The sequence below is a fragment of the Archocentrus centrarchus genome, chromosome 19 (genome assembly GCF_007364275.1).
Source record: "Archocentrus centrarchus isolate MPI-CPG fArcCen1 chromosome 19, fArcCen1, whole genome shotgun sequence".
NCBI classification, from domain to species: Eukaryota; Metazoa; Chordata; class Actinopteri; order Cichliformes; family Cichlidae; genus Archocentrus; species Archocentrus centrarchus.
The window spans coordinates 20,901,514-20,914,827 of NC_044364.1; the positions used below are offsets into that span (position 1 = coordinate 20,901,514).

General features: G+C 38.4%; 1 protein-coding gene across 2 annotated transcripts; it reads left to right on the plus strand.

Annotated features, from left to right (window-relative positions):
• Nucleotides 1-703: 703 nt before the first annotated feature.
• On the plus strand, nt 704-7,866 carry LOC115798902 (stonustoxin subunit beta-like). 2 transcript variants are annotated; one of them, XM_030755910.1, is made up of 4 exons: nt 704-774; nt 3,290-3,389; nt 4,437-5,900; nt 6,122-7,866. In XM_030755910.1, exons 2-4 carry the CDS (start codon nt 3,299-3,301, stop codon nt 6,664-6,666), a joined length of 2,100 nt encoding a protein of 699 aa, XP_030611770.1. In that variant the 5' UTR covers nt 704-774; nt 3,290-3,298; the 3' UTR covers nt 6,667-7,866. The 2 variants fall into 2 exon arrangements, with proteins under 2 accessions (XP_030611770.1, XP_030611771.1); XM_030755911.1 differs by having other exon boundaries at nt 712-774; nt 3,287-3,389.
• Nucleotides 7,867-13,314: the final 5,448 nt, after the last annotated feature.

Sequence of the window (13,314 nt, forward strand, 5' to 3'; positions counted from 1 at the left end):
CCTAGAATGAGCTATGGGGTTGTGGCTGTAGAACTGTGGTTGAATGTAGAGGAGTTGGACCCAGTATAAGGTGGCTCCCAGTGGGACACACTTAAAAAACCTAGTGCATTTGTGTAAGACTGAAAAAAAATGGCAAATTTAGCTTTGTTTTTGTCTTTTGCCCTGGGGTCTTTTTTATTTTGAATAAATGACATGTTCTTGACTGCTACACCAGGTCTGGCATACTCCTTGGTTGCTACCCTTGTTTTATTTGTTTGGTTTTTTAATGCTGCTCTCCACCTGATTTAAAAGGATCTCCTCCCCTCCATATAACAGTAATTATATGTAGTAGGAATGCTAGAATACAAATAATTTTACAAATATAACCTTTTAATTCAAACTGAGAAATGTTTCTAACCAGAGAAATTCATGCAGTTACAAATGCCTACATATAAGAGACAGAAATAAGGGGCTGAGTCCTAAATAAAAAAAAATTGGTGGCTTTCTTTTAACTTGCTAGTATTAGAAAATGATGACTGAGTAAACAAAGCAGTATTATTAAATGTCAAATGAACTCTCCAGAAACTGAGTTTTCCATCTCAGGGTTAAACTCAGAGTTTGAGTGTTCCTAGAACAAGCCCCAGGACAAGTGTCAAATTATTGCAGTATTTGTATTCTAGGAGGAGTCTGTGGACGAGGGTATCTGACACAGATATAAGTAACAGCAGGCATCAGCAGACTAACAGCTGCACCTGGAAGTCAAGAAGACACACAACTTAAGTTCAAGTTCCCAAGGTGAGAACAAACTTTTCTTCAACTGTTTAATCACAGTTAGACTACTGTATACATGGAAATTCTGAATTGTTTTCTCTTTAGGTATTTACACCTCAATTTGTTAACTATTATAAATGTTATTTTAACTGTAAAAATCAAACTGAAAACCAAATATTAAAAGAAAAAAATATTAAATATTTCACATTTTCATCACAATCTCAAAACTGGAAGTGCTACAGAAAGCTGAAATCTGAAAATATTGTATTAATTCAAAAAAGAGAGAAAAGACAAGAAGCAGCAACAGAACAGCCGGTGCAAACTTAGAACAGCAGCAGTAAACATTTCTAAGAGTAAATGAAGATAATTCAAGAAGTTGGAAATGTATTCAAACTTCTGAGTTTGGACGCCTTTAAAAATATAAAATGCAAAATGAGGCTGAGCTGGAGTCAGAAATGCAAAAACACTGAGACAAAAGGGAAAACCCAGAATGAGGGCAAACACAACAAAGGACAAAGGGAAACTGAGGCAATAAATATGCATGCAGGATAACGACAGGATGGGAAGCAGGTGGGAAAACACACACGGTCAGGTAGATAAGACCAGGGAAGCAAAACCAAACTCAATGAACATGAGAGTGGCTGTCAAAATAAAACAGGAAGTAACTAAAACACCAAAAACTGATAGATACTCAAAAGATATAGGGAAGGCAGGATATCCAGAACTCAAGGACCAAAATAACCTATAGAGAATATTTGTATATAATTATACATTAAAATGCAGACAATGCCTGAGGCAGTTTTTATGTACAACTACTTACAGAACAATCAGGTGCCACACAAATTATTTGTGCCACTCCTTGTCCACCACAGAGGGAGGAGGATTTTATTATTATTATTTTTTTTTTTTTTTTAACTCAGAAGCACTTCCTGTCAGTGAACATTCTGTTTGGGCAGTTTCTTCCTGCACGAAACTTGCATCAAATATGAGGACAAAATACAGGGAAAAGCATGGCATAAGTTACTGATCATAACTCAGAATTTACTATGAACACAATTTAAAAAGTGGTCCATAGCAGGGTTATAATAGTTTTGGAATTTACAATATAGTTTACTTTTAGTTTGTTTTTACTTTTTTCCCCCTCTAATTCAGTTAGTTAGTTTTCAGAGTGGTTTTGCTCATTTTTATTTTTGGTTTAATGTTTAGTTTTTGTTAGTTTTAGTATTTTCATACTTCAAGGCACAATAGTGACTATTGTGTAATAAAATCTCAACAAAAAAATACTGTTTAAAGAATTGTATTCGACTACCAACTCTACGCAAGACACCAGCACTACGCGCTCAATGTGTGTAATATTAAGGGCACACATGAACATCAACAGGGAGAAACAAAGAAAAATATGAACTCCAAAACTCAATAAATTTCACAATAAACTTTAGCGTCAGTAGATTAACAACACCTACATGTGGTGTGTGACAAAAACAAACTCTTTGAAGGAATCAAAGCTCAAATCCAGCTGCATCCTGATGTTGAAGCTGCTTCTGTTTTGGAGCTAGCTTGGTTAGATGCCTGATAATTAGACTTGCAGGGTCTTTGCGACCTCTGTACACAACATACGAAAGTGGCTGACCTCATGTCGCATTTATGCTTGTGTAGCTGGACTGTGTGTGTTAATTACCTTGTGGTTGTGTGTTGGTGTTTTATATGCGGTGCTGGCTGGGATTTTTTTTTTTTTTTTTTCGGTCCTCGCTCTTTGTGCTCAGTTTTTTGGCTGCAAACATATTTGTACCTGTTTTTTCACTTTCTTCATTCCCTCACATCCTTCTGATAGTTTCAGCAGTCTCCCTCCAGGAATTTGCTGACATTTGTGATGTTTTGATTATTATTCCTGATTGTTATTCTCTAACTGATAAAGTAGCTGGCAAAAAATAGCTGGAAAAACACAAGGACTGAACAGGTTAATCACAACGTTGTGGGCTACGTGACAAGTAGTCACATTTCTCTAGAGGTGCATGTCAGATTACGTCGTCAGATCATAGCGGTTTCTGTAGCCGCCTTGTGTGCTTGGTCTGGCCTGCTGTAACCCCTGATTATAGCTCTATAAATGATACATAAATTATATGGGTTTGCGTATTGGTCACGATAAGCCGCGGTGATGGAGGATATGCCAGTACAATTGTGTCTTATATGTTATTATTCCTCCGTTTAGGCTCAGATCATTTGATGTTTGATGGAAATGCAAACTTTTCTCATATGTGTTAAACCTAAAGTAACAAGTCTGTTTGGAAAATGTAAGAAGTAGAAAGTACAGATACTTGTGTAAAAATGTAAGGAGTAAAAGTAAAAAGTAGTTATAAAAAATAAATAAGTAAAGTACAGATACCTGAAAAATGTACTTAAGTAAAATGTACTTCCCACCTCTGCGAGAGGGTTAAAATGTCAATCGAAAATAAAGTTACATAGAGTGGTCAAAAGGTTAAAAACATCAAGCACTAAATTAAATTGAAATGAAATTAACTGATTGGTTGTTTCTCAGCAGGTTGGAAACATGTCCTCAAATGTAACGGCAGTGGCTGGTCTGGGTCGACCTTTCACTCTCGGGATGCTCTACAATGCTCGCAAAGACGAACTGATTCCAGGTAAGTCTTTATTTATTGTTGAGAAGAAATATCTCTCAAGAGTTATGGCAACTTTAGAAACACCAGTTAAACTAACATGCAGGTATTTGTACCCAGAGAGAACTTGCAAACTCAGAGATAATTGATTTTATTTAAAAAAAAAAAAAATTTTAGGCTTTCATTAGTAACTTAATTTCACCATTTTCCTCACTATGAGATATCTGAAAAAAAGATCTAAATATGTGTAATTTATAGCTTTGCTTACAGAAAAGCTATGGTTTCGCTCTAACCCTACCCTTTACCCCTAACCTTTTACCCCTAACCCGTTGAGATCATGTCAATGACCTTACACTGTTTAAAACTCAACTGCTTAAAACTTAACAAATGATGAACTACTACTTGTATAATAAAGTGCCAATTTATAAACATTTATAACCTCGCCCACCGATCGGTGGAGAGGTGACATTTTTGGTAGTGGTTATCTGTTTGTCAGTTAGCAGGATAACTTTTATGAACAGATCTCGATGCAAATTTCTCGAGTTACTTGGGGTGGTACAAGGAACAATTGATTAAATTTTGGTGGTGAGCCAGTCAAAGGTCAAAAGAGCATCAATAATTTTCAAAGATTTAAACAATCCCTGTTTCAAGAAGTTGGAAACCGAAGTTCAGGAAACTTTCTGGAAATATTCCTTAGGAGCCCAATTTTCAAGGTCAAAAGTCAAGTTCACCAAAAAATTTCTTACATGTTAAAAAATCTCTATCTCATCATTGCAGAAATTTTAAAATTCATATCTCATTGAATTTTGCAAAGCAACTTGGTACTCAGGTATAAACAGTTACTGTTGAGAATTAATTTTCATTTTCTATTTTAAATAAAAATACAGTAATGCAAATTCCAGTGTAGTACTGGCACATGGTAAACTTGGGGTGGGTGGGGTATATGCTCTACTGAGTGCCCTTCTAGTTAGAAATTTTGATCAATACATGATAAATTGCATAAATGAAATTTATGTATATATGATACACATCTTGCTGAAAGTCACAGCTGAAATTTTTCCATTTGTGTAGGTTTCGCCTTATGGGACGATAAAACTTTACAGGGGCACACAGTTGAGAACTCTCACAAGAGCAGTGCATTTGAAGTTTCTGCCTCTGACTCCACTGAAGCCAAGTGTTCTCTCCTGGATATTGAAGCTTCTCTGAAGGCCAGTTTTCTGGGTGGACTGGTAGAAGTTGGAGGATCTGCCAAATATCTGAATGATCAAAAGAAATTCAAGAATCAGAGCAGAGTGACCTTTCAGTACAAAGCTACCACCAGCTTCAAAGAGATGCCATTGACCAACCTTGGTACCTTAAATGAACAACAGAGAGTTGTTTTAGAGAAAAGCTTGGCTACACATGTAGTCACCGGCATCCTCTACGGGGCAAATGCCTTCTTTGTGTTTGACAGTGAGAAGTTAGATGCCAGCAGTGTTCAGGACATCCAGGGCAGCATGCAGGCTGTGATCAAGAAGATCCCAGCATTTGATGTTAAGGGTGAAGCTAAAATTAATCTGAGTGATAACGAAAAAGACCTGGTAAGTAAATTCTCCTGTAAGTTCTATGGAGACTTCATTCTTGAAAGAAATCCTGCGACATTTGAAGAGGCAGTGAAGACCTATGTAGAACTGCCGAAGATACTGAGAGAAATAGATAAAAATACTGTTCCTCTGAAGGTCTGGCTGATGCCACTGGTGAACTTTGATTCTAATAATGCTCAGCTGATGAGTGAGATCAGCATTGGCCTGGTGAGGGAGATTGAAGATGCTCTAGAAGATCTGAAGGACATGAAAGAGAGATGCAATGATTCTCAGGCTGATGTGGTAGGAAAGAATTTCCCCCAGATTCGAGAACAACTGAACCGTTTCCAGAAGTTGTGTAATTATTACACATCTAAACTCAAACAGACTGTAGCAGAGAAACTTCCCTCCATCCGTGGAGGTAAAGAGGATGAGAGCTCATTGAAGCAACTCTTTGTAGACAGAGACAAGTCACCATTCAGTCATGAGAAACTGAGCGAGTGGCTCGACTATAAAGAGAGAGAAATCAACATCATCAGGTCCTGTTTAGAGATAATGGGAGGTGTAAAGATCGTCCCAAATCAGTCTGAACTGGACAGAGAAGTTCTTGCCGCAGGTGTAGTTCAATCTCTCTGCTTTGTTTTCACCTCTTTGGGAAGTGCTGATCCGTGCCTTGATGCAATGTGTGGCTGGTTGGATTCACTTAAATTAGGAACTGCCGGTGAAGAGCCATGGTTCTTCTCAGATCAGGTGTTGGCCAAAATGAGAGAAGATGCAAAAACTTTCAACGAGCTTTACAAAACGTTGAAGAACAGCAGCCAATTCCGTTTCCTGGTAGCACCTTTACAGAATAAGAACTACAAAGGAGCCACCATCTACCATTACAAGGAGGGACAACCGACCAGTCAAAATTTTTCAAAACCGATTATTTCTAATGTCACGACTGCAAGTGATCGAAGGGATTTTCTTTGGTGTAAGTATTTGATTTTCTCTGTCAGCTAAAAATAACATCAGACCTGTTCAAACTGCTTCTTTTTAAAATCATCAAAAATACATTTAAAATTACAATAATTTTTATAATACAACCATATCCAAAGTATCCATCTTTACACTTTTAATAATTGAAGTTACTGATAACTGCAGTGGATAGTTATGTAGATGACTGCTGAAAGATTGTTTTGGCCTGTCCTTCAGATTACTGTGATCTCACACTGGACCCATACAATGCAAGCAGCTGGCTCATTCTGTCTCAGGGAAGCAAGAAGGCAACATGTGGAAGCTGGCAAGCGTATCCTGATAACCCAGACAGGTTTGATCCACGTCCTCAGGTTCTGTGCAAAGAGGGGCTGTCCGGCCGACATTACTGGGAGGTAGAGTGGAGTACTGGTTATCAGAATGAGGTTGGCGTAGGTGTTACGTACAGGAGAATTGGAAGGAAGAAAGACAAACAAGACTCAGGGCTTGGTTCTAATGAAATATCCTGGTATTTTGGTGAGAAAAGTGGGCTCGAGGCGTGGCATAATGGTAAAATTTGGAATGGCTCCACTCCTTCTACTGGATGCAGCAGAGTTGGGGTGTATCTGGATTGGATTGCAGGCACTTTGTCTTTCTATAATGTCTCCTCTAGTGGAAACACACTGAGTCACCTTTACACCTTCCATGACAGATTCACAGAACCTCTTTACCCAGGATTTTATGTCTATCACACAGACAACTATGCGGCCTTGTGTCCACCTTAGTCAGATGATAAAGCACCAGGTTGCACAGCAACAACATTACACTCAGTTTTAGGCACACTGTGAACAAATTTCCAGTTTAAAAAATTTTTTTTAAAGTGATGACATAGGAACATTTTAAAGTGATTTTGAAAAATTAATACAGCAGAATTGTGCATTTAGAGCTTTAGTATTATAAGTTAAAACAGACCATCTGGTAATTGCTTGATTAGCTACTCACTGAAACACCAAAACAGGTAGCAGAAAATTTGAGTTAGCTCTGCCAATCAGGAAACTTTGTGAAGGTAGATCAGTTCCTTGTTACTTGGAGTCAGAAAGTGGAAGGCAACAGCTGTCCAACAGTTCGACATGAACAAATTGATTCCAGTTACCTTTCAGTGGAAAGCATCCCAGGCTGAACAACCTGAAGCCAATTTGATCACATTTGCTGTACACTGGTAGCTCACTGATGCTGTCACTACCTGATTGTGAGTGTGCATGCATCTGTGCCATCTGCTTCTGGGTAATAAGTAAATAATGTCTGTTATAGAGCTTTATGATTGGCAGAGTTAATTTGAAATTTCAAATTATTAACCCAAAATCTTGACTTATTTACCTGATATTTCAAGCTATGGATGACTTTTTTTTTTCCAGTGGCAGAAACAAGCTTCTATACCTTTGTCTTAGCATCTGTTTATCTTCCCCAGTGTGTGCATTCCTGTTTTTGTTTATGCATTATAGACTTCATAATTATGGACAATTCAGCCTAACTAAAGGTTTGTCTTTTGATAATTTCATTGTTTTATGTTCTGCATTTGGGTCTACTTTTGAACTGGAACATGATATATAGCCTGTTTTTTGTTTGGTTTTTGTTGTTGATTTAATAATTTTTTATAATAAATCTGTGATGTTATGGTGAGATTTAAAGTTCCTTCCTTTAACTTGGTATCTATTGCTTTGTATCTTTTTTTAAATATTATTTTTCAAACATATTTTTTTTATTTTATTATGTCTTTTCTCAGAAACATACTGTATGTTGTCCCTAATAAAAACATTCAGGTTTTGGTGTCTTTAAAAACACATTAAGACATTATCTGTGTAAAATATGCAATTGGTCATCGTAGTGGTTGCCTCTTTAAGTTCACTTTTTGTATATAACCTAACTTTTCATATAACTGTGTCAAAAAAAAAAAAAAATCACAATAAACTGCAATGTTTCATCAACTTGTGCAATGGATTGATCTTTTTTTTTTTTTTTTACTGGTGAGGCATAATACACCAGAAGCACAAAGCTGTAAATATCTGTAGTCATCAAATGTTAAGCATTGTTTAAGACTGATAACAGTTCACCAATAAAATGGTAACTACTGAGGTCTCTCCTGTAGGAATGACATGTTTCCTGGGACATAAACTTAAATGACTGAAGGCAGTTTGTAGTGTAGTAAAAATCAGACAATTGTAGCATGATAGATGTTTACTTTAATTACACTAACATGTAGTAGGTAATGAATAATAAGTATTGATTTGTAACGTTGTTTTTGGCAACCATTTTTGGTTTAGTCTTAGACTTTTGGACGAAAATGCTTCTTAGGTTTAGTCAGTTTTAGTCAACAAAAAATTAAAGAGGTTTTAGTCAAGTTTTAGTCAGCTTTAGTGGGAAAAAAAAGAAGAAAGTATTAGTCTTTACAAATTAATTTGAATAATTAGTGGTAACAGTGAAATCAATTACTCCAAAAATGCAATAAACAAAGACATTCTCCCTTTGACAATTGGGGCTTTATTTCTCAGAATCTGCTAAAGTGCAATGAACATAAATAAAATGTTATGGCCACCTCCTGCGTTTGGTGGGCATACAGGAGGGCGGGCCCATGTCTCCTCTTCGGGCTGTGCCCTGCTGGGCACCACAGGCTAATGCCTGGCTGCCAGGCGCTCTCCCTCGAGCTCCCTACCCAGGCCTGGCTCCAGGGTGGGGCCCCGGTAACCCTATCCTGGGCAGGGGTAGGGTTCCCTTAAAAAGTAATAAAAAAGAAAACACAAAACCGTGAATTAGGTTGGGCCCTAAGGCTGAACTTGCTGCTTTGTTTCAGTTCATATCACAGATAAAAAGGATGCAAAGTGCATATTTGGAGCTTGAAAAAAGGCGATTCGACTTCTTTTTGTTTCTTGAAGACGTTTCACCTCTCATCCGAAAAGCTTCTTCAGTTCTCAAACCAGAAGGTGGAGAGACCCAGGTATTTAAACCCCAGTGGGCGTAGTCCTCTGGAGGTGGTTATGACCCTCTGTTGTTCATGTGCATAATCACATATGCCAAGGTGTGAAAGGGGGCGTGGTTCATTACAATCAGCGGTTTCAGATGAAACCAATTTAGGACTTCGCTCCATTGTTTCATGTGACCTATTGAGGTCACTGGAATAAAGTTGTGAATGGGGGTTTAGACATCTGGGAAGTGACAGCATTGTAAGCGGGGGAAAGTTGGTGACGTTATCCATCTCCTCTGTTTAATGATAGTTGTTCACAGTGGACAGAAAGTGACTACAGGAAGACGGCTCCTTACAAAACAGAACACTTTTTCTCAATAGTTTGTGATTAACTATCACTGTAAGACTGTAGTATACACTTGTTGTTGGCTCTCACTGTGGTATAGTATCACTTCCTGTTCCTCTTTCAGAACACATGTTTTTGTGTAGCTGATTAGTTATAAATCTGTAGGTAACGAGCGCTGAATTATCTATAAATTATATTCACACTGTTCACTTAGTGTGTTTTTTTTTTTTTTTGGGATTCACTAGCTCAGTGTAGCTATCAGCATTAGCATTAGCATTAGCTCTTAGCCAATTTGCTATCAGCACCCCCCCCCCCCCCCCCCCCCGCACTTTCCTGCTCTGTGTGCCAGATATTTAGTTACTCCTCAGCCTCAATTAGCAGTAACAATACTTGTAATAAATGTAGCATGTTTGTAGCCTTGGGGACCAGGCTCATTGAATTGGAGACTGTAACCTGCAAAATCCTATAGCTAGCCAGGCCCCTGTAGTCGGTGCGGACCAAGGTAAGTTAGCCACCATTAGCTCTCCCCCAGCAGATCCCCAGCAGCTGGGAAATGAAATTAGGCCGGCTCGGTAACAATTCAAGTCAGCAGTAATGACACCTGTCTACATCAATTGGATGACGCACACCAGTTAATTAAACTGCAGGAATGTTTTAAAGACATAAAAACCTTGATGACCTCTAATTTCCTACTTCTAAATTCAGATAAAACTAAAGTTCTTGTACTCAGCCCTCCAAACTCTTAGAAACATGGTATCTAACAGATACTTGCTCTGGATGGTATTACCTTGGCCTCGAATAACACTATGAGGACTCTTGGAGTCATTTATGACCAGGATATGCTCTTCAATGCACATATTAAACAAATTTGTAAGACGTTTTACATTTGCACAATATTTCTAAAATTAGAAACATCCTGTTTTCTAGGCTGGACTATTGTAATCCATTACTATCAGGCTCCCTGAAAAAGCTTCAGCTGATCTAATATGTTGCAGCTTGAGTACTGAGAGGGACTCAAGGCTTCTCTTCATTGGCTTCCTGTTAAATCCAGAATATAATATAAAATCCTTGTTCTTACATTCAAGGCCTTGAAAAACCAGGCCCCATCTTATTTGAAAAACCTCATAGTACCATATCACCCCAATAGTGTATTTCGCTTTCAGTCTGCTGGCTTACTTATGGTTCCTAGGGTGTTTAAAAGTAGAATGGGAGGCAGAGCCTTCAGCTTTCAGGCCCCTCTTCCGTGGAACCAGCTCCCAGTTTGGATTTAGGAGACAGACACCCTCTTTATTTTTAAGATTAGGCTTAAAACTTTTCTTTTTAATCAAGTTTATAGTTAGGGCTGGATCAGGTGACCCTGACTCATCCATTAGTTATGCTGCATTAGTTAGACCTTGGTTTCTGGGGGGGTTCCCATGATGCCCTTAGTGTTTTTTTTTTTTTTTTCATTCACCTCTTTTTATTCTGTTTATATTCCACTTTGTATTTAATCCTTAACTATTCTTAATGTGGCGCAACCATGATTGGAAGGTTGTCAGTGGTGTATGAGGTGGGAGAATGAGAAGAAATAATTATTAATAACAGATTACCAGACAATGCCACCCTGGGAATTTCACCCAGGGAATTTAAGTTTTACCAAAAGGAAAAACACACAAAAGCTAAAAACAAACAGAAAATCATAACCAGCAGCTGAGGCTCTATGGGGTACAGGGACCAGTGCGAGGGAGGACAGAATCCCCCAAAAAACCAACACGAAAAAACAAAGATAACTAAATCACCCAGGCATGTGACCACCACACCCTAGAGTGAAGACCACAATCCAAGGAAAGCACAGCAAACATAAAAGACAAGGGGCAGGGGACACCACCCACCAGCACTGCCACCACCATGGCCTCCGGCAACTGAAATTAAAACAATCAGTCAAAAAAAGCACAAAATACCACTCAGAAACAAACAAATTGACATGAAATTGAGATGAACGACCTGACATCGCTCTGTGGCAGTATTCAGTTTTCCTCTGCTTCTCATAGTGTGAGACAGCGGTTGGCAGTGGGAACATTTGGTGGAGTTGCTTTCTCTGGAATTGAGAAATGTCAAAATATCAATCTTGTCCAAACATGCAGGATTATCTGCTTCATCTAGTACTTCATACATACAGCCTCTTTGTTGGAGAGTTCAGGATTTCAACATCACATCAAAACATCAAACTAAAAGGAGTAACATTTTCCTTACAAACAGTTTTTCATCTGCGCTGCTCTTGCCCAAATTTATGAAGACTGGCCATCAGTAGTGCCATCATGTCATGTTGCTTTTTGTAAAGTTTAATGGAAATATGAATAATTGATAACTTTTAATACAAAACAGAATAGTCTTTCAGTAAAAAGACTCATTACAAAGAATCAACGGGTGCAAAAAGAAGGAATATTGGTGCTACATGTCTGGATAAAACCGATACTGGAATATTTCCAGGTTTCAAAGTTACACTTTTAAAGTCATTAACAGGTGTGAAATTTACTATCTTTATTTATGTAAAGTCAGAATTTTTATGTCAGTCACTAACAGTAACATCACAGAAGAACCAGTTTTACAACAATATAATTGTCATGACCCAGGGAAGGAGAGGACAAACAGGCGGTAGCTGATGTGAACAAAAGTGCAAGTTTATTTACAGTGCAATCGTGAGATATGCGAGGGCAGGAATGTCCAGGGAAACAGGGATGGAACGACAGGTGGGAGTGGGTGGAGAGGATCGCGGTGCTGGAGGGAATCCGGGGAGATGAGGGGAGGCAAAGCAGGTGAATGAGCGAACAGGTGAGTCCAAATGCCAGCTGCGGGCATGGTAAGCAGAAAACAGGATCAGCAAGATTTCCAGAGTGAGCAAGCAGGCACTGACACGAGGATCTGAGAGAGACAAAAACGGAGAGCAGGTAAGTCACGGAAATCACATGAGAGAGTTCACAGGGTAGGAACCGACACTAACTGATAAGTAGTCAATGATCCAGCGAAGACTGGTGGTCTGTTGGCAGCTTAAGAAGGCCTTCCTGATGAACCGATCTGCAACAGGTGTGGTGAAGCAATGCCCAGCATATCCGCCCTGGAGGGGCGGAGACACAGAAACCCATCACCGTGATCCAAAGGACAAACAAAGACGCACAAACACACAGACATACACAAACACCTCCCTGGGTTATGACAATAATGCAGTACGATTGAAAGAAACAAACATCATTGATTGTGTTTATTTGAAAAAAATGAAGAATGCTTTTGCTTTGTAATTTATTTGTTATTTTAGTTTGATGTGTAGATATATTTTGGTCCTGCTCCAAGAAGCTGGATATATCCATAAAGTGCTAACAGAAAAGGACTGCTAACAGTGAGAGGCCGCCCATCATTAGGTCATACTAAACCCAAAATTTTGTAAACCCAAAATGCTGCTGCAAGACTTTTATGCACTGGCTTCCTCTCAGGTAGAGATTTCAGGTTAAAATCTTTGTTCTTACTTTTATGGCCTTACGAGGTGAGGCCCCCCAACTATATTGTAGATCTACTCCACAAATTCTCCAAACCGGGTTCATAAGCCCACAGCACGTCTGAAAACTAAGGGACTCTGCATTCTTAACTTTGGCTTAACACCCTCTCTTCACACCCTTACTCTGTGGCATCCTTTAAAAAAATAATTTAAAAAAAGCTTAAAACTCAACTGTTCACACAGGCGTTTTGTGTTTTGTATTGTCTCGTTGGTTCATGTCTGTTCGAGTTCTGTTGCTGACTAAAATGCCCAGCAGGGAATAACCAGATCTGCAGAGAAGATAAACACACACCTGCCTGCCCTGAGCACTATCTTTACATCCCACTGCCTTCAGAAAGCAACAAACATCATTAAGGACCAGGGTTATTATAGTTAACGAAAACAAACGAAATAACGAAAACTGAAATTGAAAAAACATTGTCATTAACTGAAATAAATAAAAACTAAAATTAAGAAGAAAAAAGATAACTAAATAAAACTGTATTGTGAGTTTAAAAAACTAACTAAAACTAACTAAAATTATAGATAAAATGACCTTCCTTTTCTTGTTTGTCATTTTTTTTTCTTCTTTATTTTATAGCCTGTCATGTCTGGCAGTT